Source organism: Hippocampus bargibanti, linkage group LG05, assembly GCF_051943395.1.
Source record: "Hippocampus bargibanti isolate YZ-2025 linkage group LG05, ASM5194339v1, whole genome shotgun sequence".
NCBI lineage: Eukaryota > Metazoa > Chordata > Actinopteri > Syngnathiformes > Syngnathidae > Hippocampus > Hippocampus bargibanti.
The window spans coordinates 8,043,832-8,070,220 of NC_142738.1; the positions used below are offsets into that span (position 1 = coordinate 8,043,832).

Sequence of the window (26,389 nt, forward strand, 5' to 3'; positions counted from 1 at the left end):
AGTCATCTGTGCCATTAAGTCATGTAGCTGTCACAGCCAAATACCAGCAGTGTTTATTCCCTGGAGGGCCGCAGGGGGGATGTTTTACTCTAGAGGTGGTGAGAAACACGAGGCAGGTGACAGGGGATGAAAATAGCGACTAATTACTGTGGGAAGGAGAACTGCGACTGGAATTTTGGGATACTTCAATGACATTTGAAGGAATATATATTAGATTGAGACTGGGATCAAAGGCAGTTGAGGCATTTTTGAGATTAAAAGTATGAAATTGGTACTTAACCCTATAATGCTGTGCATATCATATTTGATACGCTGATTAGTGAGACCTCTATCTCACCAGCATTATGAATGTTTTCATTAAAAAAACTTTGTATGTGATCATATACATGCATTCTGCCCTCTGTTGCATGCCCATGCCCTTTACAGGAAGCTCAAGTTTTGTTTTGGTCATTTCCAACATGGTTGTGCTACCAGTGTATCATGCTTTTGGGGTTTTCAGGAAAATCATTGCTAATTTTTGGGAAGTTACGGTAAGAAAAACATCAAAATACGAAGTGCATATTTATACAGTAACCCATTCTTTATATTAGAATTATATATCGTGTTAAAGTGTCTGTATCAAATTTGATACTCCAGTTTTAAAGGACAACCGACATCACTCTTTTGTTTCCTAACTGACATCAGAAAAACGTTTTATAGCATCTAAAATACCCAAAATATGCAGTATGATATTTTTAGTCACATGCAAAACAAAACACCAATAAAAATGACTTAAAGTGTCCAAAATCTGCAAAAAATGGAGTTGCGAATTGGGGATTTTCAGAAAGTCCCGCCCCCAGTTCGTGACGTCACGCCAAGACGTCTTGCATTGCTTGTGAATCAAAACAATGGCGTCAGATTCGGATAATATGCTTTCTTGTTACACATCCAGTTATGAATATGATTCAAATAGTTCTGAAGAGGAAAGCATACATGTTTGCAATCGATTAAAGAATTTATTCCGTGTCATTTTGAGGCAAACGGGCGGGGGGAATGTCTCACCCAAAAAGAGGCAATAAAATGGCCACCGGGCTGTGAGGAATGAATCAGCCCGTTTCCACAGGCTGATACATTCCTTCCATGGAGCTTGACTCCCTCTGCTGGCGGCTTTTGAATGTAACACAAGGGTTTCAAAAAAACAGTACAGCAAAATACATTGACGTGATGGAAAGACGCTACAATGCGTCTTTTTTACGGTCAGGAGGCGGTCCTTTTCTGACGTCACGTGAGGACTCGTCACCAACTCAAAAACAAGACTTCCTGAATGTTCAGAGAGAGTCTTAAAATGTAAAATATAGCTATATGTGGTGGAATCTTATTAAAATACGCCCAGTAGAAGTCATTTGAAGCCATTTTACAAATTATGGCCACAACTTGTCCAGAGACGTCGGTTGTCCTTTAAGTCTCATGATTTGGTTGGGAGACTCTCGATTTTGACCACAATCGTCACGCCTCATGATTAGAGAGCCAAATCTCCCGGTTTCCCAAAAAATGGGCAATTTTTTTTCCCTCTCATTTTTCACCGTTTTTGTAACAATACCATTCGCCCCGAATTGGAAAGTGACCAAACTACAAATAGCCTCAATCGCCGTCATTTTCTAGCCGGCGCTCGACAAAATGAGAATTGAGAATAGCTCGTCTAGCAGCGCACATGATTTCAGATGTTCGAGAAGAGCAAATGAATAAACATGGCTGATAGTAGCAGCGAGAGTCCAAAGCGCCCTGCAAAAAAATGATGATATGCATGTACATATTAGTCAGGTTGGCAAACTAAATATTCTTGGATAAGAGCAAGCGATCGTGGAGTATCATTAGCATTTTGTTCGATATGTTGCTTGCATATTTCGGTCAGCCATGGTGGGAAAAAACAACGTTGCGAAATACACCTTTATACTAATTAAATGTATAAATAAACAATGAAAGTATTTTTGTGTTTTATTTACTTCTAATTGACACTTTTGTAACGTTCACATTATTTTAACACGCACCACAGAGTCGTGAGTATGAAAACCTCCCCATTTATGATTTCTGAAACTTAACATGTATGAAGATTTCCATGTGCTCTGTAGGGTAAGCAAATTAAGGCATGATTCTATTTCCTCTGTATATCATTGCATTCTCATGAATGCATGTTATCATAAACAGATATGGCCAGAAAGCTAGTGAGGATGTAAAGTGTACCTTTGATAACCTCTGCTAAGCATTTTTTTAATATTCACTTTGTTATTGAAACTCTGACACAAGAATATCACATCACCCTATTCGGTTTTCTACCTGTGCAAGTCGCTGCTGACTTTCCGCATCTCCTGGATGTACCAAGGCCTGGTGGGCCTCATGGATCAGCATGGATGAGCCCTCCATGACGCAATGGGCGGAGTCTAGCATTGCAGCTGCGGCCTGAGGCTCTTTCGTGCTGGCTGCGACACCTCGGGCTGCTTGTGCCAATGTCCTTAATGCCTGCGCCGTTTCTCTGGCGGCCACACCTGTAAAGAAAACAGGTGTATGAGGGAACTACATCAATGTCTGGTAAAAAAAATTGCGGCAGGACATTTGAATATTTTGCTGAAATGATACCTGGAAGTAAACGACACATTCACTCGGCATGACGGACGTGCAAATGGCACAGTGGCTAACAGGAATAAAATACAAAAGCTCCCTCTGGGGACCTTTTGTCACCCATATGGGCATGTCACAGGCATACAACCAATTTATCCACATTGTGAGTTGTCTTGAGGAAACTCACAGAATTCAAATTTGTCTGTCGACTCAATTTTGAGTGCGGCTCAGAATTCAATGCTCAATTAATGCTCTTTGTTTGCCTTGATTGTTCCGTTACATTCCAAATGGAATGTAACTTCATTCATAATGACATTATTATTATTATTTATTGACTCATTCACTGCCATCCACAAACTTATTCAGGAATTGAAAATAAGACAGAGAGCGCCATTCCTGAATGTGTTCAGGTTTAGTTTTTTCTTGTTCGGGTGCTTTTAAAGCGCTAGCCATTGCCTCTGGCAATGTTTTTTATCCTTCCACGGGGGGGCAGCATTTCTCTTTTTTGCATGTTAGCGCTTTGTTCCAGCTTCAGCTGTTGTTAAAGCGCTAAATAAACCAATATGTATGCATTGCATTGTATTTTGGACAGCTGCTCTCATTTCAAGCTTATATAGCTCCAGACCCATATAATTTAGGAATTAACGTTTTTTTTTCCGATGATAGAAGAGAGTCTACCATTTCCAGCCCTGTATTAAATGTTTAGGTAGTCCTAAAACTCAATATTCTGTGGGTCCTTGAATTCGAGTGACAATGACAAAAACCCTGGCACTGGATTGGACACAATTTTGCACATGTCTGACAGTGAATGAGTTCATCATTTTTATGGGTGATAGGCTTTAAAGCAAGACACACAGAGGTTGGTGTTTTCCTATTTATTTCCCCAAATCACGACATTCTGCATATTGGGAGTTTACAAGGCCACAAAAAGAGCCTAATGAAATGCTCTCTATGTCCAAATAAATCAACAAGGTCTCACATGGGAGATGCTCCTAATGTATTATACATACTAAAAGAATAGCAGAAAATTGCACCGAATGGCATGAACCAGCTAAGAGGAGCCATTTACTGATTAAATGTTAAGCCCAGTGAAAATAAGATTAATGAGGAGTCAGAAGCACCCTGAGCCATAGCATGACGAGCTGCCTGTGAGCATTCATTGTTATAGGGAAAAACATTCTCGAATGCCTCAGACGAGAGCCCTCGTTGGGCCTGAAAAAAAAAAAAAAAAAAAAAAGGCAAAGCAATCGGCACATAATTCTTGTTCAGTAAAAACAGAGAAGTGATTTGATCCTCCCTTTTTGGTATTTTTACATTTAGACAGAGCGATTCTTTTGAAATGAAATTCAAAAACATCTTCCTTACCTGTATAATGTTCATTGCCTTGAGCAGCACAAGTCAGAAGTTGGGCCATGGATGAGCCCACAGCCTTTGACGTGCTTCCCAAATCTTGTGCACACTTCTCCAACTGTGCAAACAGCAGGGTGCAATTATCAATTATTAAACTGGGATGACCCCATGGACACTTTACATCTTGACAATACGACTTCAGTGGGCTCACCGATTCCCCGGGGAGTGGTTTGAGTTGGCTTTCAATAACGGACATCTTAGCATCCTGCAACTCACATTTGAGTGTCTGAACCGTTTTGAGGGCTGAGTCAATCTCCAGTGGACCGCACGCTTCATGGGCCTTAAAATAAATAAGATCAAATGAATAAAATAAAAAAATACGGGCGTCGGCGTTAGCTGCATGGTGCCTAACCAAATTGAATGAAGGAAAACATTGAGCTGATTCGCGCTGGATGTGGTCATTGCAGTGCTTGAGAACAATACGGCAACATATATTATATTGTAAACAAGCATCAGGGATAAATACCTTCTGGGTGGCTGTTCGGAGCTCTGCCAAGCAGGTTGCCAGAGTCTTTGCACACTGACCCAGTTGCATAGCCGCGGCTTGGTCAGCCACCGTCGGAACGGCTGACTTTACAGAAACCACCATTTTACTTCCGGGCTGAAAGAAAGCAACATATCAATCGCATATCATCAGCGTAAGGATCTGAAGAGCGACTTTTCATGATGCTACTGAGCAAACGGAGGGTTACAGGGGGGGTATCAGACCTGTAAGAAATTCTGGCTAGCCATGATGAGCGCAAGCTGAGCTCCAAGCTCCTCAGGTTGGGCTTGACTGCTTCTCATGCCTTGGACCAACTGAGGAATGCTATCTGCGACTGCCTGCATGATTGCATGGGACATGATTGTTAGCACACACGACTCCTCAAAAACAAAACACAATTACGTTTCCAAGTATCAGTATCATGACCAACATTCAACTACAGCAGGGTAGTAGGCTGAAATATTTGTCCGATATGACACAAATATTGTATTCCTCACGTTGAAACATTAGATGGAAAAAGATGACAAATATCGAAAACCATCAAAAATGGATTCATCATAATACGGGAGGGAGATACTTTTGTGGCAAACTCGTCGTGTATTGTAAAAAACAACGGCAGACAATTTATAGGAATGCAGTCAAAATAAAAAAATCCGATTCAAGATTAACTCATTCATTGCCAGATGTGCAAAAACGTGTCCACTCCAGTGCCATGGTTTTTGTCATTTTCACACAAGTTGCAGGACCCACAGAATATTGAGTTTTAGGATGACATAAACATTCAATACAGCGTGAGAAACTTAAGACTATCTTCTTTCATCAGAAAAAATAGCTAATTCCGAAGATATATAGGTCTGGAGTTATTTGAGCTTGAAATGGGGGCAACTGTCCAAAATACAATGCAATACATAGTATATTGGTTTATATAGTGCTTTAAAAACGTGCATCTCATTGCCGACCTGCATCCATCCAGCCTCCCAGCTATTTGCTGCAGTCCCTTCGGAGAATATAAAAATCTGCCCCAAAAATCCGATGTCCTTAAAAGTAGTAAATTATGATGTGTTGGTGGTGTGTCTGGTGTTTGTTTTGTTTACACGATCTTTAGGGGTGATCATTGTTTGGTCTGCCATTTTGTTTCACGTCTCAAATACTAATAGCTATCTATTTGCTGGCGAATGGCTAGCTATTTGCTCGGCATTAGCTATCTATTCACTGGCTATTAGCTATCTATTGGCTAGCTAATGGCTATCTATTTGCTAACTATTAGCTATCTATTCGCTATATATTCGCTAGCTAGCTAGCTTGTTATCTATTTGAGTTACTTCAGGGTTGAGTGAACGCTGGTGCGTGTGGCTGCCACTGCTCACCCACAGAAAAAAACATATCCTGTGACTTTAAAGTGACCTTGACAGTTTTGAAAGGCACTTGGAAAGGAAATGTATTATTATTATTATTTCTGTGTAAGCTCTCAGTCATACAGGAGTGCTCCATCGATGAGAAGGTTTCTTCAGCCGTCATCTGTACAAAAGTGAAGGTTTCGGACGTTCCGGCGCCACCAGGTCTGGACATTAGGGATATATAAATGGGGCCGATACGACCAGTCAGACTTTAGTTCGCTGACGAAGCCTCTTGGATAGGAGGCGAAACGTCCGAAACCTTCACTTTTGTACAGATGACGGCTGAAGAAACCTTCTCATCGATATTATTATTATTATTATTATTATTATTATTATTATACAACATCTGAAGCTGGAACAGAGCGGTAGCATGAAAAAACGGAAATGCTGCCCCCGGGTGGGAGGAAAAAAACATTGCCAGAGGGCTGACCAGCGCTTTATCCCCCGCACGAAAAACCATCTCCCATACAAATTTGGGAATGGCGCTCCACGTCATATTTTCAATTCCCGATGGCAGTGAATGACTTCATCACTCCTGGTCGGTTAAAACCAACATGTCACACAGTACATGTTCTAACATGCTAACTGGGAGCAGTGCTAACAAGTGTTCCGCTCACCCGCTAATTGATGCCTGTTATTTTTTCAGGTCGAATGGCTGCTTTAACAACAGCTGAGGCTGGTACAAATCGCTAACATTGAAAAAAAGGGCAAATGCTGCCCCCTCGTGGAAGGGAAAACATTGCCAGAGGTCTGAGCAGTGCTTTATCGGCACCCCCCAGCATTTAAACCAAAACCCTAATAAATTGGGGAATGGCGTTCCACCTCTTCAATTCCCGCATAAATTCGGGAATAGCAGTGAATGAGTTAAAAAAACAATCACAATCCATCCATCCATCCATTTTCTGCCGCTTATCCGAGGTCGGGTCGCTAAATCACAAGAACGATACAAATTCATGGCATTAGCAGTGAATTGACAGAAGTAACCAAAAGCGGGCTTACATTGTGTGTTCCAAGTAAAAAAAAATGGGTTGGGTTCAGGCATCGGATTGACGGGGATTTATTTTAACTGAACAAAAAGAAAGGTGCCAATCATACCTTGCAGCTGTGTACAAGCTGTTGGTGTGAGACTGTATTTTTGTTGGAAGCCGCGGCATTTTGCGCAGCTGCGATTGTTTGAGTAGCAGCCGCTGCTGCCTGCTTCGCGGCGATCTGCACAAATGACACAAAGATTACTCGTGTTAATAGAGAATTAATGTGCACAGGAAGAAAAAAAAGGGATTCACACAGTGCTGTTACGAAGCAGAAGTTGTTGTATCTAACTAAACGATGCAGTCCCACAAGAATATACAGACGCTCCCTAACTTACGAACGAGATACGTTCCGAACGGTCGTTCGTAAGGTGAATTTGTTCGTAAATTGCTTCAGTGCTATATTTTGTATGGAACGTATGTTTAAAGGAAAACCGACGTCACTTTTTTGTTTCTTAACTGACATCAGAAAAATGTTTTATAGCAGGGGTGTCAAAGTCATTTTTTGCCGCGGGCCACATTGTAGTTATGGTTTCCTCTCGAGGGCCGTTATGAATTTGGGGAACCCATTAGAATGTTTAAATCCCTTCAAATATTACATATAGAGCACACAGCAAATTAATGAATAACTCGTTTTCAAATCTGAAGTCAAGAATAATGACTTTTATTGTGGTTGACATCCAAAAATATGAAATTTTGGCTAAGATTTTAGCAATCATCATGGAATTTAACAAGTTTGATTTGCTTTCGCGGGCCGAAAAAAATGATGTGGCGGGCCTGATTTGGCCAGCGGGCCTTGACTTTGACACCTGTGTTTTATAGCATCTAAAATACCCTAAACACGTATGATATTTTTAGTCAAATGCAAAACACCAATAAAAGCGACTTAAAAGTGTCCAAAATCTGTAAAAAATTGAGCTGCGAATTGGGCATTTTCTGAAAGTCCCGCCCCGAGTTCATGACGTCACGCCAAGACGTCTTGCATTGCTGGAGAATCAAAACAATGGCTTCAGATTCGGAGAATATGCTTTCTTGTTACACATCCAGTTATGAATACGATTCAAATAGTTCTGAAGAGGAAAGCATACATGTGCCATCTGTGCCATTTTGAGGCAACATTGGGGGGAAATGTCTCACCCCAAAAGAGGCACAAAATGCCCACCTCTTGTGGCCACCTGTTTCCACAGGCAGATAAATTCCTTATATGGGGCTTGGACGCCCTCTCTTCTGGTGGCTTTAGGGTGCAACACGAGGTTTTCAGACCAAACAAGTACAGCAAAATGCATTGACGTGATGGAAGGACTGCTACAATGTGTCTTTTTTTCGGTCAGTGGCGTTCCTTTATTGACGTCACGTACGGACTCGTCACCAACTCAAAAACAAGACTTCCTGAATATTCAGCGCGAGTCTTAAAACGTAAAATATAGCGATATGTGGTGGAATCTTATTAAAATACTCTCAGTAGAAGTCATTTGAAGCCATTTTACAAATTATGGACACAACTTGTCCGGAGACGTCGGTTGTCCTTTAAAGCTTATATATACATAAAATAAGGTATATTTTGTGTAGTTTTAAGGCTTAGAAAATTAGATAGTAGAAAATTATGTTTTATGGGGATGGATTATTCTCATTTTAATGGTTTCCTAAGGGACATTCATTTTTGGGATACACACTTTTCGTCTTACGCACTCTGTCTGAGAACCAATTAAATTCGTAAGCCGAGGTATCACTGGACATCAGAAAATATGATAGTTGGAAATCTCCCAGACATGACAGAGATCCATTTTCAACAAATACTGGGTGGTTAGACTAAAATCTTATCGAATACGAATGAGAACAGGAGGAAAAAAAAAAAAAAAAAAAAAAAAAACACGAAATGGAATTGAAATAAGTGCGTGCTGTCAAGCGTTTTGTTTCAGAAGATAATGAGCATTTTTCATGCTGCAGTTTCCTTGTCCTTGTATCTGCTTCTTAGTTCACATTAATTAGTTGTCACCTGCTTTGAAGTGATGACAGAATATGACATCCCACTCTGAGGTGATTTGGAGGCGAGCAGGCTTAATTTATTCACGGTATAACATTTACACGCACACACACACACGCACACGCACGCACGCACGCACACACACACACACACACACACACACACACACACACACACACACACACACACACACACACACACACACACACACACACACACACACACACACACACGCACTGATGAAACCTATGCAGTACATGGCAGTTTTTTTCATGGCGACACCCAAAGTGACCATTAGCACTATCACTGTGATGTACGACGTGTGTTAGCTGGAGCAGAAGTGGTTTTAACTCATTAGTGGGTGATCTGATGGCTCAATGCGGATTTTTACAACCGTAAAATATATTCTTGGCTGTAAATGTGAGGTTGAGGTTTTTGAGTCTTTTTAAGACTGGACCGTTTCTATTACAGCGACGCAGCATATAGTGGGTATATACTTGCAAAGAAAAAGATGCAAACATTGCTGACGCCTTTGACTCACCTCCAGCCTGCTGACTAGCTTTTTCTTTATTGCATTTTGAGCGGCGGCATTAGTGGCGACACGCAAACCCTCAGCTGCTTCTCGGAGTCGCTGCTGCTGGTCTTCATTCTCCGGGTAAGCAGCCGCCCCCTGAGGGTGCATACACACACGCATACACACATGAAATTAAGCTTTGGCTCACTGTATGACAGCTTAAATCAGATCTTGTCAATAAAAATAAACACAGTTATCACAGTGTCACAATTGATGAATACCGTACGAGCTTGCTTTCGCATGAAGGCCAATGATTTCCTATCCTCAATCATAACAGCGGGGATGTGGCAATTAATGCACTCGTTAAAAATGATCCATAGGCGGCATTTCTTCTGCTCGGGTGTCTCGCTCGGATAATATCCCGCTCAACAGGGCTTATTTGGAAGCCATGGATTCTGCACCCTTTTAAATGGGGAAAATAAAATGGCAGGCGGTATGTGTGTTGTGCGCAGCTATGCCAAAAATATGCAGTCAATTAATGAAGGCAATAGAGCAACTTGATTTAGCTCATATTTAACACTGAATTCAACATAGCATGACGGGCCATAACATTGTAAGTGAGAAAAGGGGGATTGTTTTTCAACAGATGAAGTTGACAATGCGAGCTGTGTTTTTATTCTGTAGCTGTAATTTGAAAATGAAATTAGAAACATGTACATGTGATGAAACTGTAATCATTAATCTGTCGTAAAAAGAAAATAAAAAACCAAAAAAAACATTTGCACCTTAGCTGCCTCCACCATTCTAGCTGTGGCATCAGCCAGAAGTTTAGCGGCGGCTAATAGCTTCTTGGAGTTGTCAACGTCCACTTCTGCCTCAGCGTCAGATCGCATGGCATTGACCAAGTCAGAGGTGGCTTGCGCTAGAACTCGGGCCTGGCGCACCATCTCACCTATAAGCAACAGGAAAGAACAAAACAAGTCATACAATCGAGCAAGCCACTGGAGGATAATAGTGTAAGTCACTCAAAATAAAATCTGTATTAATTCTTGACCTTATTTTGGACAAACTTCTTAGTTTATCTATGTATGTATGTGTGTGTGTGTGTGTGTGTATGTGTGTGTGGATGTATGTAAATATATATGGATGTCTGTATGCATGTCTGTATGCATGTATGTATGCATGCATGTATGCATGTTTGTAAGTAGGCATGTATGCAAGTAGGCATATATGCAAGTAGGCATGTATGCAAGTATGTATGTATGTATGTATGTATGTATGTATGTATGTATGTATGTATGTATGTATGTATGTATGCATGTAAGCATGTATACATGTTTTCATGTATGCACGTATGCATTCTCTCTATCTGGTTAGCTAGTGTTAGCTAGTTTATGGCAGTTTAGCTCGCGCACGAGTTAGCTAGCTCACACAATAACACTGTCTTGATTCGTTTTTCAGTCATGCAGTACATAGTTTAAATCTCTGTATCTATTATCTATTCGAACGTTCATTCATTCATTATTTCATTTATGTATTTATGTATTAAGTAAGTTGGTTATTCAGTTTGTGAGTTAGCTCGTTAGTTCGAGCACAAAGCATGGGTCAATGCATGCTCTCACTCAACGTCAATGACCTCTGACTTTACAATTTCTCTCATGAATGTTTTTTTTAAATGACATACAGCTATCATTTTAACACTAATGGATATCGATTTGCCACAACAAACGATTCCTACATTATTTTGACAACAAGTGCACAGCTTTATGTTGATTTCGCATGTGAAACTGCAATGGTGCATGAAAGCGTCTCCCCACACATTTGCTATAAAAAGCCATGTTTCCCAAACACCCGCCTCCAGTCGGAAAGCACTCACCCCCACTCCTTCAAGAGACGAGACGCTGGGATGTTTTACAGCCTACATGTACAACCTTGGAGAATACAGATTGCTTGGTGGATATAAATCACAGTTGATTTTTTTTTGTGCCACCAAGGTGTATTTGCAAAAATAAAAACAGGTGAACAAACAATAAAATAAATGAACCAATAAACAAACAAATTAATAAATAAACAAACACACGAATAAATGAAAATAATAATAATAAACAGACAAATAAATAAATACATACATGAATGAATGAATGAAATGAATGAATGAATGAATAAATAAATAAATAAATAAATAAATAAATAAATAAATAAAAATACTTTGGTACTTAAGGTTAAGTACCCAATTTAATTTTTATTTTTTTTAATGACAATATGGGCACTGAACCCCAAAAATGATGTGTCGGAAAGGATTATTTTTATGTGTTGACACCTGAATAGATAGCTAGCTAATACAAAGCTAGATAGCTCATAGATAGCTAGCCAGCTAGATAGCTACGCCGCTGCTCACCAACTTATCCTGTGACTGTAAAGTGACCTTGAGTGTTTTGAAAGGTGCTTTCAATGAAACTTATAATATTATATTACTTATATAATCTTATTATTATTATTATTATTATTATTATTATTATTTCTGCCATAGTTTAATCCTAATTTCGACAAATGAAACCTACCTCCTGCCATGGTCTACTTTTGGGATACTCACCGGCATCGCCCATTGAAGTAAAAATATTTTCAGTGACATTCATGATGGTGTCCGTGGCCTGGTCATAGCGTCCGATGGGCTCGCCGCAGCTGGCATAGTGGCGGACGTGCTGCAGAAGGTCGTTGAGGGCCTGGCTCACCACGCCGGCCGCTGCGCCGACCTGCTTCAGCAGCTCGCCATTGTCGCTGGCTGAGCGGCAAGCTTTGACGCACGTCTCCATGGAGCGGTCTACCAGCTTTCCAGCTTCCACAAGCTGCTCCTGACATACGGGGGAGCTGATGGTTGGACTCACCACCTGCAAGAAAGTCACGACAATACGAGAATGTGCTTTTGTGATGGCGACAGCTGTTTGCGCAATAAATAAAGATGGGATTGTAATACGACAATTTGAAAATCTGGAATTACAAATTTGTTTTTCTTTAGCAGCGCTTTGTTAAATTACTTTCAGGTTGTGCACCTTTTGAGTTGTGCAGGTGAAAATGGGAACCTAAATAAACAAAGAAATAAAGCGGTTTTTAACTCATTCACTGTTATTCATAAATTTATTCGGGAATTGAAAATATGACATAGAGCGCCATTCCCGAATTTGTTCGGGTTTTGTCTTTTCATGTTTGGGTGCCGATATAGCACTGGCCATGGCCTCTGGCAATGTTTTTTTCTTTTCTACAAGGGGGCAGCATTTACCTTTTTTTGTGTTTGCGCTTTGTTACAGCTTCAGCTGTTGTTAAAGCGCAATATAAACAAATACGTATGTATTGCATTGTATTTTGGAAAGCCATCCTCATTTCAAGCTCATATAATTCTAGACACATATAATTTAGGAATTAACTTTTTTCTGATGAAAGAAGAGAGTCTGAGGTTTCCAACGCTGCATTGAATGTTTATGTAGTCCTAATACTCTGTGGGTCCTAGAATTCTAGTGACAATGACAAAAACCCTGTGACTAGAGTGGACATATTTTTGCACGTCTGGCAGTGAATGAGTTAATCAGTCTTATGTTTTCAGGTTCATTTCTCTATCATAAATAACGCTCATAAAATTGGGAATAATGGTTGGTGATCATGACATTACTCCAAAATGGAGTTCCGTGCACAAAGCCTTTCAATTCTTTATTAGCGCGGATCATTCACAAGGGTTTTCATTTAAAACGGATGATGATAATTGCTGGGTCATTGCTGCGATTCTTCCAGAGAATGTCCTCTACCGATTTGGCGACGCGGCTTTCACCTCATTACCTTGGTGCAGGCTACCAGCTGTGAGGTGGAGAGGGCACACTGAGTGGCGGCCGCAATCACGCGGTTCTGCAATATGGTGTCCTCGGCCACCTGGGCTACATTCTTGGCCTTCAGAACCAACATGGCAGCTGCATTGGCCACTGCCTTGGCCAAATTCATCAAAGTGTCCTGCAAAAGCAAGAACCAATGACCTTAGAAAGGACGGTGTTCAAAAAAAGGTTTCAGGACACGACTGGATCCTATCTAGCTATCTATCTGGCTGGCTAGCTGACTATTTATGAGCTATCTAGCTAGCTAGCTGTTTGTTAGCTATCTAGCTAGCTTTCTATGTATTCTGAGTTATCCGGGTTGAGTGAACGCTGGTGCATGTGGCTAAGTAATCAATCATCTAAGATAAAGCGGGGCTTAGAAATTGTATTATTATTATTATTATCTATTATTATTATTATTATTATTAATTATTATTATTACCGTTCATTGAGATATTGAAGTGAGGTCTTAATAATAATAATAATAATAATAATAATAATAATAATACATTTCATTTATTAACGGCTTTCAAACCTCTCAAGGTCACTTTACAGTCACAGGATCATTTTTTTTTCTGTGGGTGAGCAGCAGCAGCCACACGCGCCAGCATTTACTCAACCCGGAAGTAACTCTGCTAGAAAGCTAGCTAGCTAATAGATCGTTACCAGATAGCTAGCTAGGTCTTCACTCATCCCGCAAGTAACTCAAATAGAAAGCTAGCTAGCTAAAAGACAGCTAATCCGATAGCTAAGTAACACGGCTAGAAAACTAGCTAGCTATTAGATAGCTACCAGATAGCTAGCTAGGTCTTCACTCAACCCGGAAGTAAGTCAGATAGAAAGCTAGCTAACTAATAGACAGCTAATAGATAGTGCTGCAGCAGTGGGCGGAGCTATCGGTAGTGCAATCGCGTGCCAGTTTACACCCCAACTCGGTAAAATTCCAATTCTTCATGTTTGGCCAGCATCGTCAGAGGAACAAAGAGTGGGTGGGGTCCAACCTGGAACTTCTCATCAGTCTCTCCTTCCCCCATGTGACGGAGAAGGTCCCCACTGGCTTGCCCGATACTTCCTGCTGCTGTCAGCACAGTCTGCCTGGACTGTGGGGGAGATGACATCATCATATTCAGAATGAACAATGTTCAAGTTCAAATTATGAAATTGATTTCAGAATACATTTTAAAGTCTATATAAAGTAAAAATACAGATGAAAAGTATCAATAAAACAACTTAAAAATGATGACAAATCAAGTCGATGTTTTGCAAACATAGTAGCGGCAGTCACATCTTTTTTTTTTTTTACGGCATAGCTAGCTAGCTAACTTCACATTGAAATAGTGCCACTTCACGCTGATATGCACCAGAGCTTAAGTTCTTATCTACTAGGTATATAAATAAATAAATAAATAAATAAATAAATAAATAAATAAATAAATACACAAATACATCACTAAATCTTAAAGGACAACCAACACTCCGGACAAGTTGGATCCATAATTTGTAAAATCACTTGAAATGACTTCTACTGAGCGCATTTTACAACGATTCCTCCGCATATAGCTATATTTACCGTTTTAAGACTCACGCTGAATATTCCGGAAGTGTTGTTTTCGAGTTGATGAGGATTCCTTGAGTGACATCACGTAGGGAAAGCCCCTGACCAACAAAGCGACACACAATGCATTTTGGGCACTTTTTGTCCTCTGAAAACACCGTGTTGATCGCGAAATTAGAAGGAAAACTACATTAATAACGCGATGGTGAATCGTTCTGTCGCACCAAGACTACCATTTGCGGTAACACGCATAGAAGGTGTAAGTTGACACAAATTCCCAGCAGACAAATCAGCCCATTTCCATCGTAGCTTGTGCGCCATTTGTGCATTTTCCGGGACACTACATTGGAGTCCAGATGCCTCAAAATGATCCGGAAGGACTTCTTTAATCGATTGCAAACATTTATGCTTTCCTCTTCAGAACTATTTGAATCATATTCATAACTGGATGAGTCATAAGATAGCATCTTCTTCGAATCTGAACTCTCTGACGCCATTGTTTTGATTCTCGATCAGGGCAGTTTGTGACGGTGTATCTTGGCGTGACGTCACGAACAAGGGGGCGGGACTTTATGAATCGCGCCATTTCCGAGCTCATTTTGTGGCAGTTTTGGGACACTTTAAGTCATTTTTATTGGTGTTTTGCATTTGACTAAAAATATCAGCCTGCGTGTTTTGGCTATTTTAGATGCTATAAAACGTTTTTTTCTGATGTCAGTTAGAAAACAAAGAAATGGTGTCGGTTGTCCTTTAAATTGTAGCTTTGACAAAAAAGTTCCAAGCTGCACCTCTACAATTTACCTTCAAACCTGTCTTCAAATCCCCGAACTTCCAAAGTTAAAGAAAAGGTCAAGTTAAACGCTGGTCGCTCAAGTTACTAAAATATCGAAAGTGCGGCACACCTCGGCGGCCGCAGGCTCAACAGCTCTGAGCAGATCCGACACCGCTCCCGCTAGCATCCTGGCGGCACCCATGAGCTTATGTCCGCTGCCTATCTCATCGTCCATTAAGGCGGCGAGCAGCTTGACGCCCTTGGACATTTCGGTCAGGTTGGAGGAGATAGTCGTGATGGCGCAACCAACCGCTGTGTAGTCAGTTTCCGTGGGCTCACCTGTGGAGGGAAGCGTGCCGCAAATCAAGCAGCAAATCTTCAATGTGAATGGTAGAGGAAGTGTAAACCAACAGATGGTGAGGTAAGATTAAGAGCCAGCAAAAAAGGTTGGAATGGTGCCAAGCAATACAAACGGCAACCTGACACACTGCCTCATCATCGGAGCAATAAAACTGTTTCTATGGAAATAAGTTGGAAATGCTTTCTTGTTTGGAAGAAATTTGGGGCCATTCTCACTGCTGTCTGGCTATCTAGCTAGCCATCTATTAGCTCTCTGGCTGGTTGGCTGGTCATCTAGCTAGCTATCTATTAGCTATATGGCTGTCTGGCTATCTAGCTAGCTATCTATTAGCTCTCTGGCTGGTTGGCTGGTCATCTAGCTAGCTATCTATTAGCTATATGGCTGTCTGGCTATCTAGCTAGCTATCTATTAGCTATCGATTGGCTATGTATTATCTTAATGCACAGGTGTCAAAGTCAAGGCCCGCGGGCCAAATCCGGCCCGCCACATCATTTTTTTCGGCCCGCGAAAGCAAATCAAACTTGTTAAATTCCATGACGATTGCTAAAATCTGAGCCAAAATGTCATATTTTTGGAAGTCAACCACAATAAAAGTCATTATTCTTGACTTCAGATTTGAAAACGAGTTATTCATTAATATGCTGTGTGCTCTATATGTAATATTTGAAGGGATTTAAACATTCTAATGGGTTCCCCAAATTCGTAACGGCCCTCGAGAAGAAACCATAACTACAATGTGGCCCGCGGCAAAAAATGACTTTGACACCCCTGTCTTAATGGGTAGCTTGCTAGATCTATTTCAGTTTCTTCTGTGTTCAGTGAACGTTGGCGTGTGTGGCTGCTGCTGCTGCTCACCCACAGAAAAACTTATCCTGTGACTGTAAAGTGACCTTGAGACTTTTGAAAGATGCTTATAAATGTATTATTACCATTACCATTACCAGTAGCAATAGCAGTTGCAGTAGCAGTAGGCAAATCCAATCCAATTATTACTGAAACTTTAACATATTTATTTATTTAGATGTCCAAGATGGCGCCCGAGTAGGCAGCCGTTTGCAAGTGCTCTCACAAGCCATGTTTTTTTTTGTTTTTGTGTTGTCTTTGTGTTTTCTTTTGTCACATTGTGTTTTTGTGCGTCGTGTGGACCGGATGCGGATTGTTTTTCACATTTCAACATTTTTTGCCACGACATTCATCAAGGAGGGGACTGTGCTGAGCGGTTGCGCCTTTTCGGCAGCACGAATATGCCAGTTCTGTTTTTGATTTGGGAGGAATATCGGTGCCATTTGGCTGTCATCGCTGGACAGCTCTGGGGCGATTGTGCTTTTTTTGCGCCTGTAATGGGCAGCATTTTCACAGCCCTGCTTTGTTCACCAGAAAGGTCGGTGCTGTTGGACAGTCTGCGGCAGGATGGATGCATGGCTTGAGGAGCCCGCGATGAGAAGGAGCGTCAGCGCAGGGCGCCGATGCGTATATGTAGAACTGTCGCGGTTGGAATTGAAGTGGATTTACATGGAACAAGAGATGTGAGACAATCACTTTGTGTCAATGGATGCTACAGCTTTGTATTTGCTTTCAACATTTAGCTTGTAGCAGACATGCACATTGTACCATGACATCTCTGAACCACTGGTGAAAAGGAGGCTTTGATCCTCTCCTCTTTATCTAGAACTGCTTCATGTAACGATTGAATGACTGTCTGTGTCCTTTTTGTTGTGTCACATATTTTTTTTGTGTTTTTGACTTCAAGATGGCGTCGCGCGAGTGGCTGCCTTTACAGCAGCTCCTGTATTTTGTTTTTGCTGCTATAAAATGTAAATTTCTCCATAGTGAGATAAATAAAGGCTCATCCAATCACATTTATTCATTTATGCATGTATTCATGTCTACATGTATTCATTTATGTATTTATGTATTTAATATTTTAGTTATTTACCTTTTTTTTTTTTTATTGCCAGTTTTTAAAATCCTAAAGCTGTGTTTTGGCCAAATCCTGTTTTTTCCTTCTTTTCATTTCAAGATTTAGCTCTATTAGAACAAAAATAACATAACAAAAATCTATTTTTATCTCACAAATGCAACTGACTGATTGTACCACTTGAGGAGACAGGCTAATATCTTTCAAGATCATTTTCTCCAAAAACTAACAAACAACTTGCTGACTGAAAAGCTCTCTTTCAAAGTCCTTATCTTCCGGGGCCATGAAGTTTTAGATCAACTACAGCTGCAAATAGAACAGCAATGAGTCACACACAGAATCTTTTTAGGACCAAATAGTGGACAACAACAATGATAACAGTGTATATCCACTGGCCAGTATGAGTTATTAATATCCAGTATGATTTTTTTTTCTCGCATTAACATGCAATTCATATCAACAAGATGATTATCACAATAATCAAACCGTATGACTAATAACATTTCTATGTTAGTGCTTCATAATGTGAAATTTTTCTGCATGCATATCTCAATCTCACATTTTCTAACCTCTACTAGACCTTTTTACCTGCAGTGAGATTGACCACCGATACCGTTCCAGCAGTGATGGCGTCAACCTGCGAGTGGATTTCATGTTTGGATTCATCCACTTTATTTTGAACCCACACTCTGGATGCCTTTTAATGGAAAAGCAAAAACAAAAGGTGCTTTAGACACATTAGGAGACCCTGATCCTGTATAAATGCTGGCATGCAAGTGAACATTTGTGGTTAATATCATAATGCATTAAGAGGAGGCGAAAAAAAAAAGTGAAACCTGAGTTTAAGGACATGATGGCATATTGTGCAATCAGGGGTAAAACATTTTTCATAGAAAAAGTACTCAGTGGACCCTTCATTATGTCTAAAAACACCTCATGAAAGGGTTCTATCAACAATTCAGCTAGTTCTTTTTTATCTAACAAAACCCGACATTATTATATTTGTAAAGGGGGAATTTTTGCTACAGCTTTTGTCGGGCATCTCATTACAATACACAGGTGGTTCTTCTTTTGTGGCCCGTGGGCATGTTGAGTATGAAGAGAGGACACACCAGGTCATGGCCAAGAGGAGGTAGATTATCGACATGTCCCAGGTCAGCCTGGGCCTGCTGCACAGCATTCATGCTGCTGTTGATTGTCCCCATCAGCGCCTGCTGGGCTAGATTCTGACAAGCAGGGAAAAAAATATGTTTTGAGAAGAAAGCTCAATATGAGGACAATAACATCTGCAATGAATAATACTTCGACTTGGCCTCCATTTTCTATATGCACAAAAGGAGTACAGTTATGTCTTTTATATTTTGCTCACATAGCTGAAGAAAGAAAACATGCACGTTCAATGCAAGCAGGCACGTCGATTGCGCATCCCATTCAAAACTCGTGTCAAAATCTGTGACACACATGAAAGTGTCCTTTTATGGCGGGGCGTGGAACCTGAGGCACACCTGTGCAACAACCATGCTGTCAGTAAGTAAGTATTTTTCATATTCCACAGCTGTGGTTTAGACAAATTTGCAAACACTAATTGAGCAAAATTGTTTGTTGTTTGCAAGTTCACATCTTATCTCATCGTATCTCATTTTATCTAATCTTTTCTCATTTTATCTCAACTTATATCAATTTTTGACATCTTATCTCATCTCAACTCAAGGAGACGTGGAATTGTCGCGGCTTGGAATTGAAGCGGATTTACGCGGGACAGGAGATGTAAGACAATCTCTTTTCGTCAATGTATGCTGCAGCCCCGTGTTTGCTTTCAACATTTAGCTTGTAGCAGACATGCACATTTCACCATGACGTAACTGATCCATTGGTGAAAAGGACGCTTTGATCCTCTCCTCTTTTATCTCGAACTGCTTAATACGACAAAGAGGGTGCAGACAGTGCTTAAGATTGAATGACTGTGTCTTTTGTGTTGTGTCACATTATTTGTTATTTAGCTTTTTTGTGTTATTTTGACTTCAAGATGGTGCAGTGAGATTGGCTGCCTTTACAGCAGCTCCTGTATTTTGTTTTTCTATTTCTTCCTTTCCTTTCCTCTTCCTTTCATCACTTTACTGCTGTGAAATGTAAATTTCTCCACTGTGAGACTAATAAAGGCTAATCCAATACTATTGAAAAAAAGATTCATTGTCGCAATTTTTTGGGACCAAATTACTTGTACTCGATATGTCTGTGTAAGATCTCAGTCGTACAGGAGTGGTCCATCGATGAAAAGGTTACTTCAGCAGTCATCTGTACTTTTTTGAAGGTGTCAGACGTTTTGCTTCTTATCCAAGATGCTTCTTCAGCGAACTAAAGTCTTACTGGTAGTATCGGCCCTATATATATAACCCTAATGTCCAGTCATGGCAGGTGCCGGACACTGCTATGATAGGTCCCTACTCTCAGGTTGGGGGGAGCAGAGGACCACTCCCTGCGGCCCCACCGATTGGTTAGGCAACCGACCGGTTAGGCAACATTAGTAATGCTGATGAGGTGATACCGGAGGGAGTGGGGAATTCAGGCCAGTCATTAGTCAGGAATGTAGGAACAATCGGTGGGGCCGCAGGGATTGGTCCTCTACTCCCCCGAAGCATCTTGGATAAGAAGCGAAACGTCCGATACCTTCAAAAAAGTACAGATGACGGCTGAAGAAACCTTTTCATCGTTGTACTTGATATATCATTTCCCATGGCAAACCTGATGACACTAATGTGTCCTACTCACTGGTCAGGAACCACCGGCAGTATTTATCTGTGGCACTTGATGACCTTATAAATTATAAACTCACCAGCGGTGGCATGTGTCCTCTGTGCATCTGTCCAGCGGTGATTTGTTGTTGGGCAGAGGGCATGGTGCCTACATTGATAGTATCAGAGTTGCTCGCGGACCCGGAGCGAATGATACCTGGAAGGGCTACTGAGCCATGCTCCACCCGACCCACTCGGTTGAACTGTTGTTGTAAAATGGTGGACCTTGAGACGAGAGGAGAGAGGTGAAAAGAACTATATAATGTGGCTATCTAGCTATCTATTAGCTGCCATTTATTTACTTATTATTGCTATTTATTATCCCGCTACGCAGGAGACCGCGAGGAAGATTGAAGAGGAGGTTTATGGAGGTTGTCAAAGAGGACATGAAGGTAGCCGGTGTGAGAGAAGAGGATGCACAAAACCAGGTTAGATGGAGGACATTGATTCGCTGTGGCGACCCCTGAAGGGAAAAGCCGAAAGGAAAAGAAGAAGCTATCTATTAGTTATCTACTTGCTAGCTAGCTAACTTTTTATCTATTTGAGGTATTCCTGGTTGAGTGAACGGTGGCGCGTGTGGCTGCCGCTGCTCACCCACAGAAAAACATATCCTGTTACTGTAAAGTGGCCTTAAGAGTTTTGAAAGGCGCTTATATATGAAATGTATTATTATTATTAATAATATTATCATCATGACCAGAGTCTTTGGGGATTACCCCTTTCACGGACAGCGGTTACAACGACAAATATATTCAGTAATGACAACAATTACAGTATATAAAAAGTGAGTGTAAAATTGTTGCTATCCAACCGCTTGTTGGCTTTCAGTCATACTTGCTGGATGGGGTCATTGTTTTGGCAATCGCAGAATGTAATGTCATCAAACAAGCTGTCACTTAAACGACGTCTTGCCGGAAGGCAACAACTGAAACGCGGGCTGAAAGCCCTTCTTGTAAACACTTCATCCGTGATTAAAACAATGCTTACACAAATGTTTTGTTGCCATGGCAAGTAAGCATATTCAGATGAATGATTTTCTTCAAAAGTTCTCCTACTTGGAACAAATTATGACTGTTGTATATATTACATTGTTTTTTTATTTTTGGGGAAAGGGAGGAACAGCAATTTGTTTGGGAGTGAGAACATCGAATAGACGATGTGCAATTGTACCAGAGAACCCTGTGGATTTATGGTGAATACAAATTTCCAGAGTGTGTGTGTGTGTGTGTGTGTGTGTGTATGTGTGCGCGCACGTGTGTGTGTGTGTGTGTGCGCGAGTGTTGATTGAGCGCAAAACAAGCATTGCATTAGTTTCCATCAGTCAGCAGGGCACTTGGGGAAACTGGGAGAAACAACAGCCAGCTGGGAAATGAAAATGACTGCATAAATCTATTTCCAAGACATGATGTCTTAACCTTTGTGATATCGTAAGCTCCAAATGATAACGCTTTACTTGTGGTCAAAAATAATAACAGCAACTCGTGCAATGACATGACCGGGAATTATGGGATTTTCTTTGATAGTATTCAAATACTACAAACAAATATGACATCCATCTATGATAATATTGAGACACTAAAACCATAAATAAAAACTCCAAAACTTCAAAATATTTATTGTGGAGGAAAATGTGGGATAAATGTGAATTCTGTATTTACTTCTATTTTAAGAGACGGCAATAATAATTAATAATAATAATAATAATAATAATAATAATAATAATAATAATGTATTATTATTATTATAGTAATTTATAACAATAGTAATAATGTATTATTATTATAGTAATTTATAATAATAATAATAATAATAATAATAATAATGTATTATTATTATAGTAATTTATAATAATAGTAATAATGTATTATTATTATTATAGTAATTTATAATAATAATAATAATAATAATAATAATGAATTACTATAATAACAATACATTATTATTATAGTAGTTCATTATTGTTGTTGGTGCTGTTGTTATTATTATTATTATTATTATTATTATTATTATTATTATATTAACTAATTCACTGCCAGACGTGCAAAAATTAGTCCACTCCAGTGCCAGGGTTTTTGTCATTATCACGTGAATTCCAGGAGCCACAGATGATAAAATAGTTAATAGTGGAGTTATATGAGCTTGAAATGAGGGCGGCTGTCGAAAATATAAAGCAATACATACATATGGGTTTATATAGCGCTTTAACAACAGCTGACGCTGGAACAAAGCAGTAACATGAAAAAAAAAAGGAAATGCTGCCCCCTTGTGGAAAAAAAAAAAAAACATTGTCAGAGGCCATGGCCAGCGCTTTCTCGGCACCCAAGCATGGAAAAACAAAACCAAAAGTAATTTGAAAATGGCGCTCTTTGTCATCAATTCCCGAATAAATTCGTGAATGGCAGTGAATGATTTAAATCTAATAGTCTTGTCCATATATTTTAGCAATACTGAAAGCTAATACCTGTCATACAACAAAAATCAATGAAAGATAAACACTTCTTACTTCTTAGGGGAAACCGATTCCTCCAACATGGTGGACTCCTCATCTCCCTCAAGGCCAAAGCGATCCTTACTCTGCTTCTGTGAGGGTAGGAGACAAAATCTAAAGTAAAACCAGGCCCAATAGATTAAAAGATCAGCATATTTTGGGCTTGCCTTTTTCAAAATGATGTCAATATATCCAGCAATGAGTTGGGATATTTGTTCTCCTTCTGTAGTCTGGACAGAGTAATAACTCTCCTGGTATTCACCAAAATCCTTTCGGGCAAAAGAAAGAATCAAGGTCAGTCAAATGGTAATTGAATCGGAGCATTTGAATGTTGACCAAATATTTCTGCCGCATTCCATAGAACACCAAGCAGACTCACAAATAAATCATAACTATATAAAAGCTTTCATTATTCCAGCTCTAAACCAAAGGAAAATCAAGCAGGCTTTGATGCATGTGACATAAGAAAAGCAGAAGGTGGGGGGAGGAGGGTACAAAAATACCTTTCACCCAAAAAAAAAAATGCTTTCAAAAGCTTTGAAAAATAAAAATATACACCAAAATATTAAGTAAAAAATGCTAATGAAAATTCATGATGCATTTACCCCCCGAACATGAGGAGGAAAAAACACTGAAAACAAACCTTAAAGGACAACCGACGTCACTTTTTTGTTTTTTAACTCACACCAGAAAAACATTTTATAGCATCTAAAATACCCAAAACATGCAGTATATTTTTATTCAAATGCACCATATAAACACCAATAAAAATGACTTAAAGTGTCCAAAATCTGCAAAAAATTGAGCTGCGAATTGGGCATTTTCAGAAAGTCCTGCCCCCAGTTCGTGACGTCACGCCAAGACGTCTTGCATTGCTGCAGAATCAAAACAATGGCTTCAGATTCGGAGAATATACTTTCTTGTTACACATCCAGTTATGAATATGATTCAAATAGTTCTGAAGAGGAAAGCATACATGTTTGCAATCGATTAAAGAATTTATTTGTGCCATTTTGAGGCAACATTGGGGGAAAATCTCTCACCCAAAAAAGAGGCACAAAATGGCGAACTCTTGTGGACATGACAGTCTATTGCGTTTCCACAGGCTGATAAATTCCTTATATGGCGATTGGACGCCCTCTTCTGGTCTTCTGGCGGCTTTTGGGTGCAACACGAGGTCCCCAGACCAAACAAGTACAGCAAAATACATTGACGTGATGGAAGGACCGCTACAGTGCGTCTTTTTTACGGTCAAGGGCGGTCCTTTAGTGACATCACGTACGGACTCGTCACCAACTCAAAAACAAGACTTCCGAAATATTCAGCGAGAGTCTTAAAACGTAAAATATAGCTATATGCGGTGGAATCTTATTAAAATACGCTCAGTAGAAGTCATTTGAAGCCATTTTACAAATTATGGACACAACTTGTCCGGAGACGTCGGTTGTCTTTTAAAACAACTAGAAACAAAAAATTGAACAAATAATTGACAAAAATCTGTGACTATGCAAATCCAAAACTTTCAGAAATGCAAGTTTCCACTGTAGACCTGATTAAAAATAAGAAGCAATGCATCTAAAAAAAAATGCTGCCCTAACTCATTTACTGCCATTACCAGACAAGACAGCGAGAATGGACATGCTTTAGGAAAAGATAAAGGTCGAAGATCAAAACCGAACGCGGAAAGCGGGCAAAGTGGTTTGTACGGTTTTATTGCATTTTTGCTTTTTTGAATGTTGCTGTGCCAATGACCATTTTGCGTTTGGGAGCCTTTTACTGAGTGAGTTGCTTCTTCTGGAGCCACAAAGGGGCATAAGTCTTCTTGAGTCGGTCCCAAGCCCGGATAAATAGAGAGGGGTTGTGTCAGGAAGGGCATCGTAAAAGCTTGATGAAAACAAGTGTGGATTTAACCTCTAAAGATGGAGGACACTGATTTGCTGTGGCGACCCCTTGAAGGGAAAAGCCGAAAGGAAAAGAAGAAGATTCGGGAATTGAAAATAAGACATAGAGCGCCATTCCCGAATTTGTTCCGTTTTTGTTTTTTCTTGCATGGGGGCCGATAAAGCGGAGGTCAGACCTCTGGCAATGTTTTTTTCTTTTGCACAAAGGTTCAACATTTGCCTTTTGTCCATGTTAGCGCTTTGTTACAGATTCAGCTGTTGTTAAAGCGCTATATACATCAATATGTATTGTATTATATTTTGTACATCCGCCCCCATTTTTAGCTCAAATAACTCCAGACCCATATAACTTAGGAATTCACTCTTTTTTTCTGATAAAGGAGAGAATCTAAGGTTTTTGTTACGGTGAATTGAATGTTTATGTAGTCCTAAAACGCAATATTCTTTAGGTCTGAGAATTTCGAGTGACAATGACAAAAACCCTCGCACTGGAGTGGACACATATTTGTCCATGTTTGGCAGTGAATGAGTTAAAAGTTCAAAGAGCCAAAAATGAGTCTCCTTCTGCTGCATGCGCTTTAGTTGACACATCGACATCACTAAGCTTGACGATAACACAAAAAGAAAAAAAATGCGGGGAGATAAATAATACATTGAAAGTCTGAACAATCCTCCGAAGGCATCAATTGTTCTGTTTGATAAAATTGCCAGCCAGTAGATATTGTCTCAATAATTTTGAGAAATCTCAATGTTGTATAAACGATCGGAAAGGTTTGAATTTAGGATTCGCACACATCATGGAATGTTGATTAGGTGCACAGCATGAGAACATGGTAACAAGAGTTTGTGAGAGTCAAACATTACAAGGGTGAAGCTCTTCGGCGATGCGGCCCATCTTTTGACCGTCGTCAGCGGCCACTCCTGCACCACATCCTTGGTCTTCTCGTCGACTCGCATCACAGACTCTTTGGTTATCCCCAGCAGGCGTGGGACCAACTTATTTTTACCTTTCATCTTTTCCTGTCGGATAGAGGAAGAAGAAAAAAAAACATCACATCATATTCATGCTACACACCTCCACAAGATGATTCATTTGAGACGCGGATGCCGTGTTAATACAGATGTTGCGTCTGTGGCGTTCTGAGCCCCGCTGACGAAGCGCAAGGGCAGCTGTGAACTGACCCAGCAGATTTCAGTCTTATTTAACTGCAGCATTATCGAGCAGGCTCTCCACAGGCTTTAGTCACTGTCAGCGGGCGCTACAGCATTGAGCTAGACCGACTCCCCCTGCCCACTAGAAATTCATTACATTGGAGCTCACTTCGTGGGGGCA

At 40.2% G+C, this 26,389-nt stretch overlaps 1 protein-coding gene across 2 annotated transcripts in view; it reads right to left on the reverse strand.

Annotated features, from left to right (window-relative positions):
- Positions 1-26,389, reverse strand: part of tln2b (talin 2b) — a 136,383-nt gene that overhangs the window by 41,057 nt on the left and 68,937 nt on the right. For both annotated transcript variants that reach the window (XM_088996139.1, XM_088996138.1), the window contains exons 10-27: positions 25,921-26,076; positions 23,323-23,424; positions 23,171-23,247; positions 20,709-20,892; positions 18,988-19,101; positions 18,464-18,572; positions 15,727-15,935; positions 14,271-14,369; positions 13,241-13,408; positions 12,006-12,300; positions 10,198-10,364; positions 9,440-9,568; positions 6,982-7,095; positions 4,714-4,827; positions 4,472-4,606; positions 4,157-4,285; positions 3,961-4,063; positions 2,314-2,522 (exon numbers count right to left, since the gene is read on the reverse strand). In XM_088996139.1, coding sequence (XP_088852265.1) covers positions 2,314-2,522; positions 3,961-4,063; positions 4,157-4,285; positions 4,472-4,606; positions 4,714-4,827; positions 6,982-7,095; positions 9,440-9,568; positions 10,198-10,364; positions 12,006-12,300; positions 13,241-13,408; positions 14,271-14,369; positions 15,727-15,935; positions 18,464-18,572; positions 18,988-19,101; positions 20,709-20,892; positions 23,171-23,247; positions 23,323-23,424; positions 25,921-26,076 — 2,613 coding nt within the window. The remainder of the gene's footprint in view (positions 1-2,313; positions 2,523-3,960; positions 4,064-4,156; positions 4,286-4,471; positions 4,607-4,713; positions 4,828-6,981; positions 7,096-9,439; positions 9,569-10,197; positions 10,365-12,005; positions 12,301-13,240; positions 13,409-14,270; positions 14,370-15,726; positions 15,936-18,463; positions 18,573-18,987; positions 19,102-20,708; positions 20,893-23,170; positions 23,248-23,322; positions 23,425-25,920; positions 26,077-26,389) is intronic.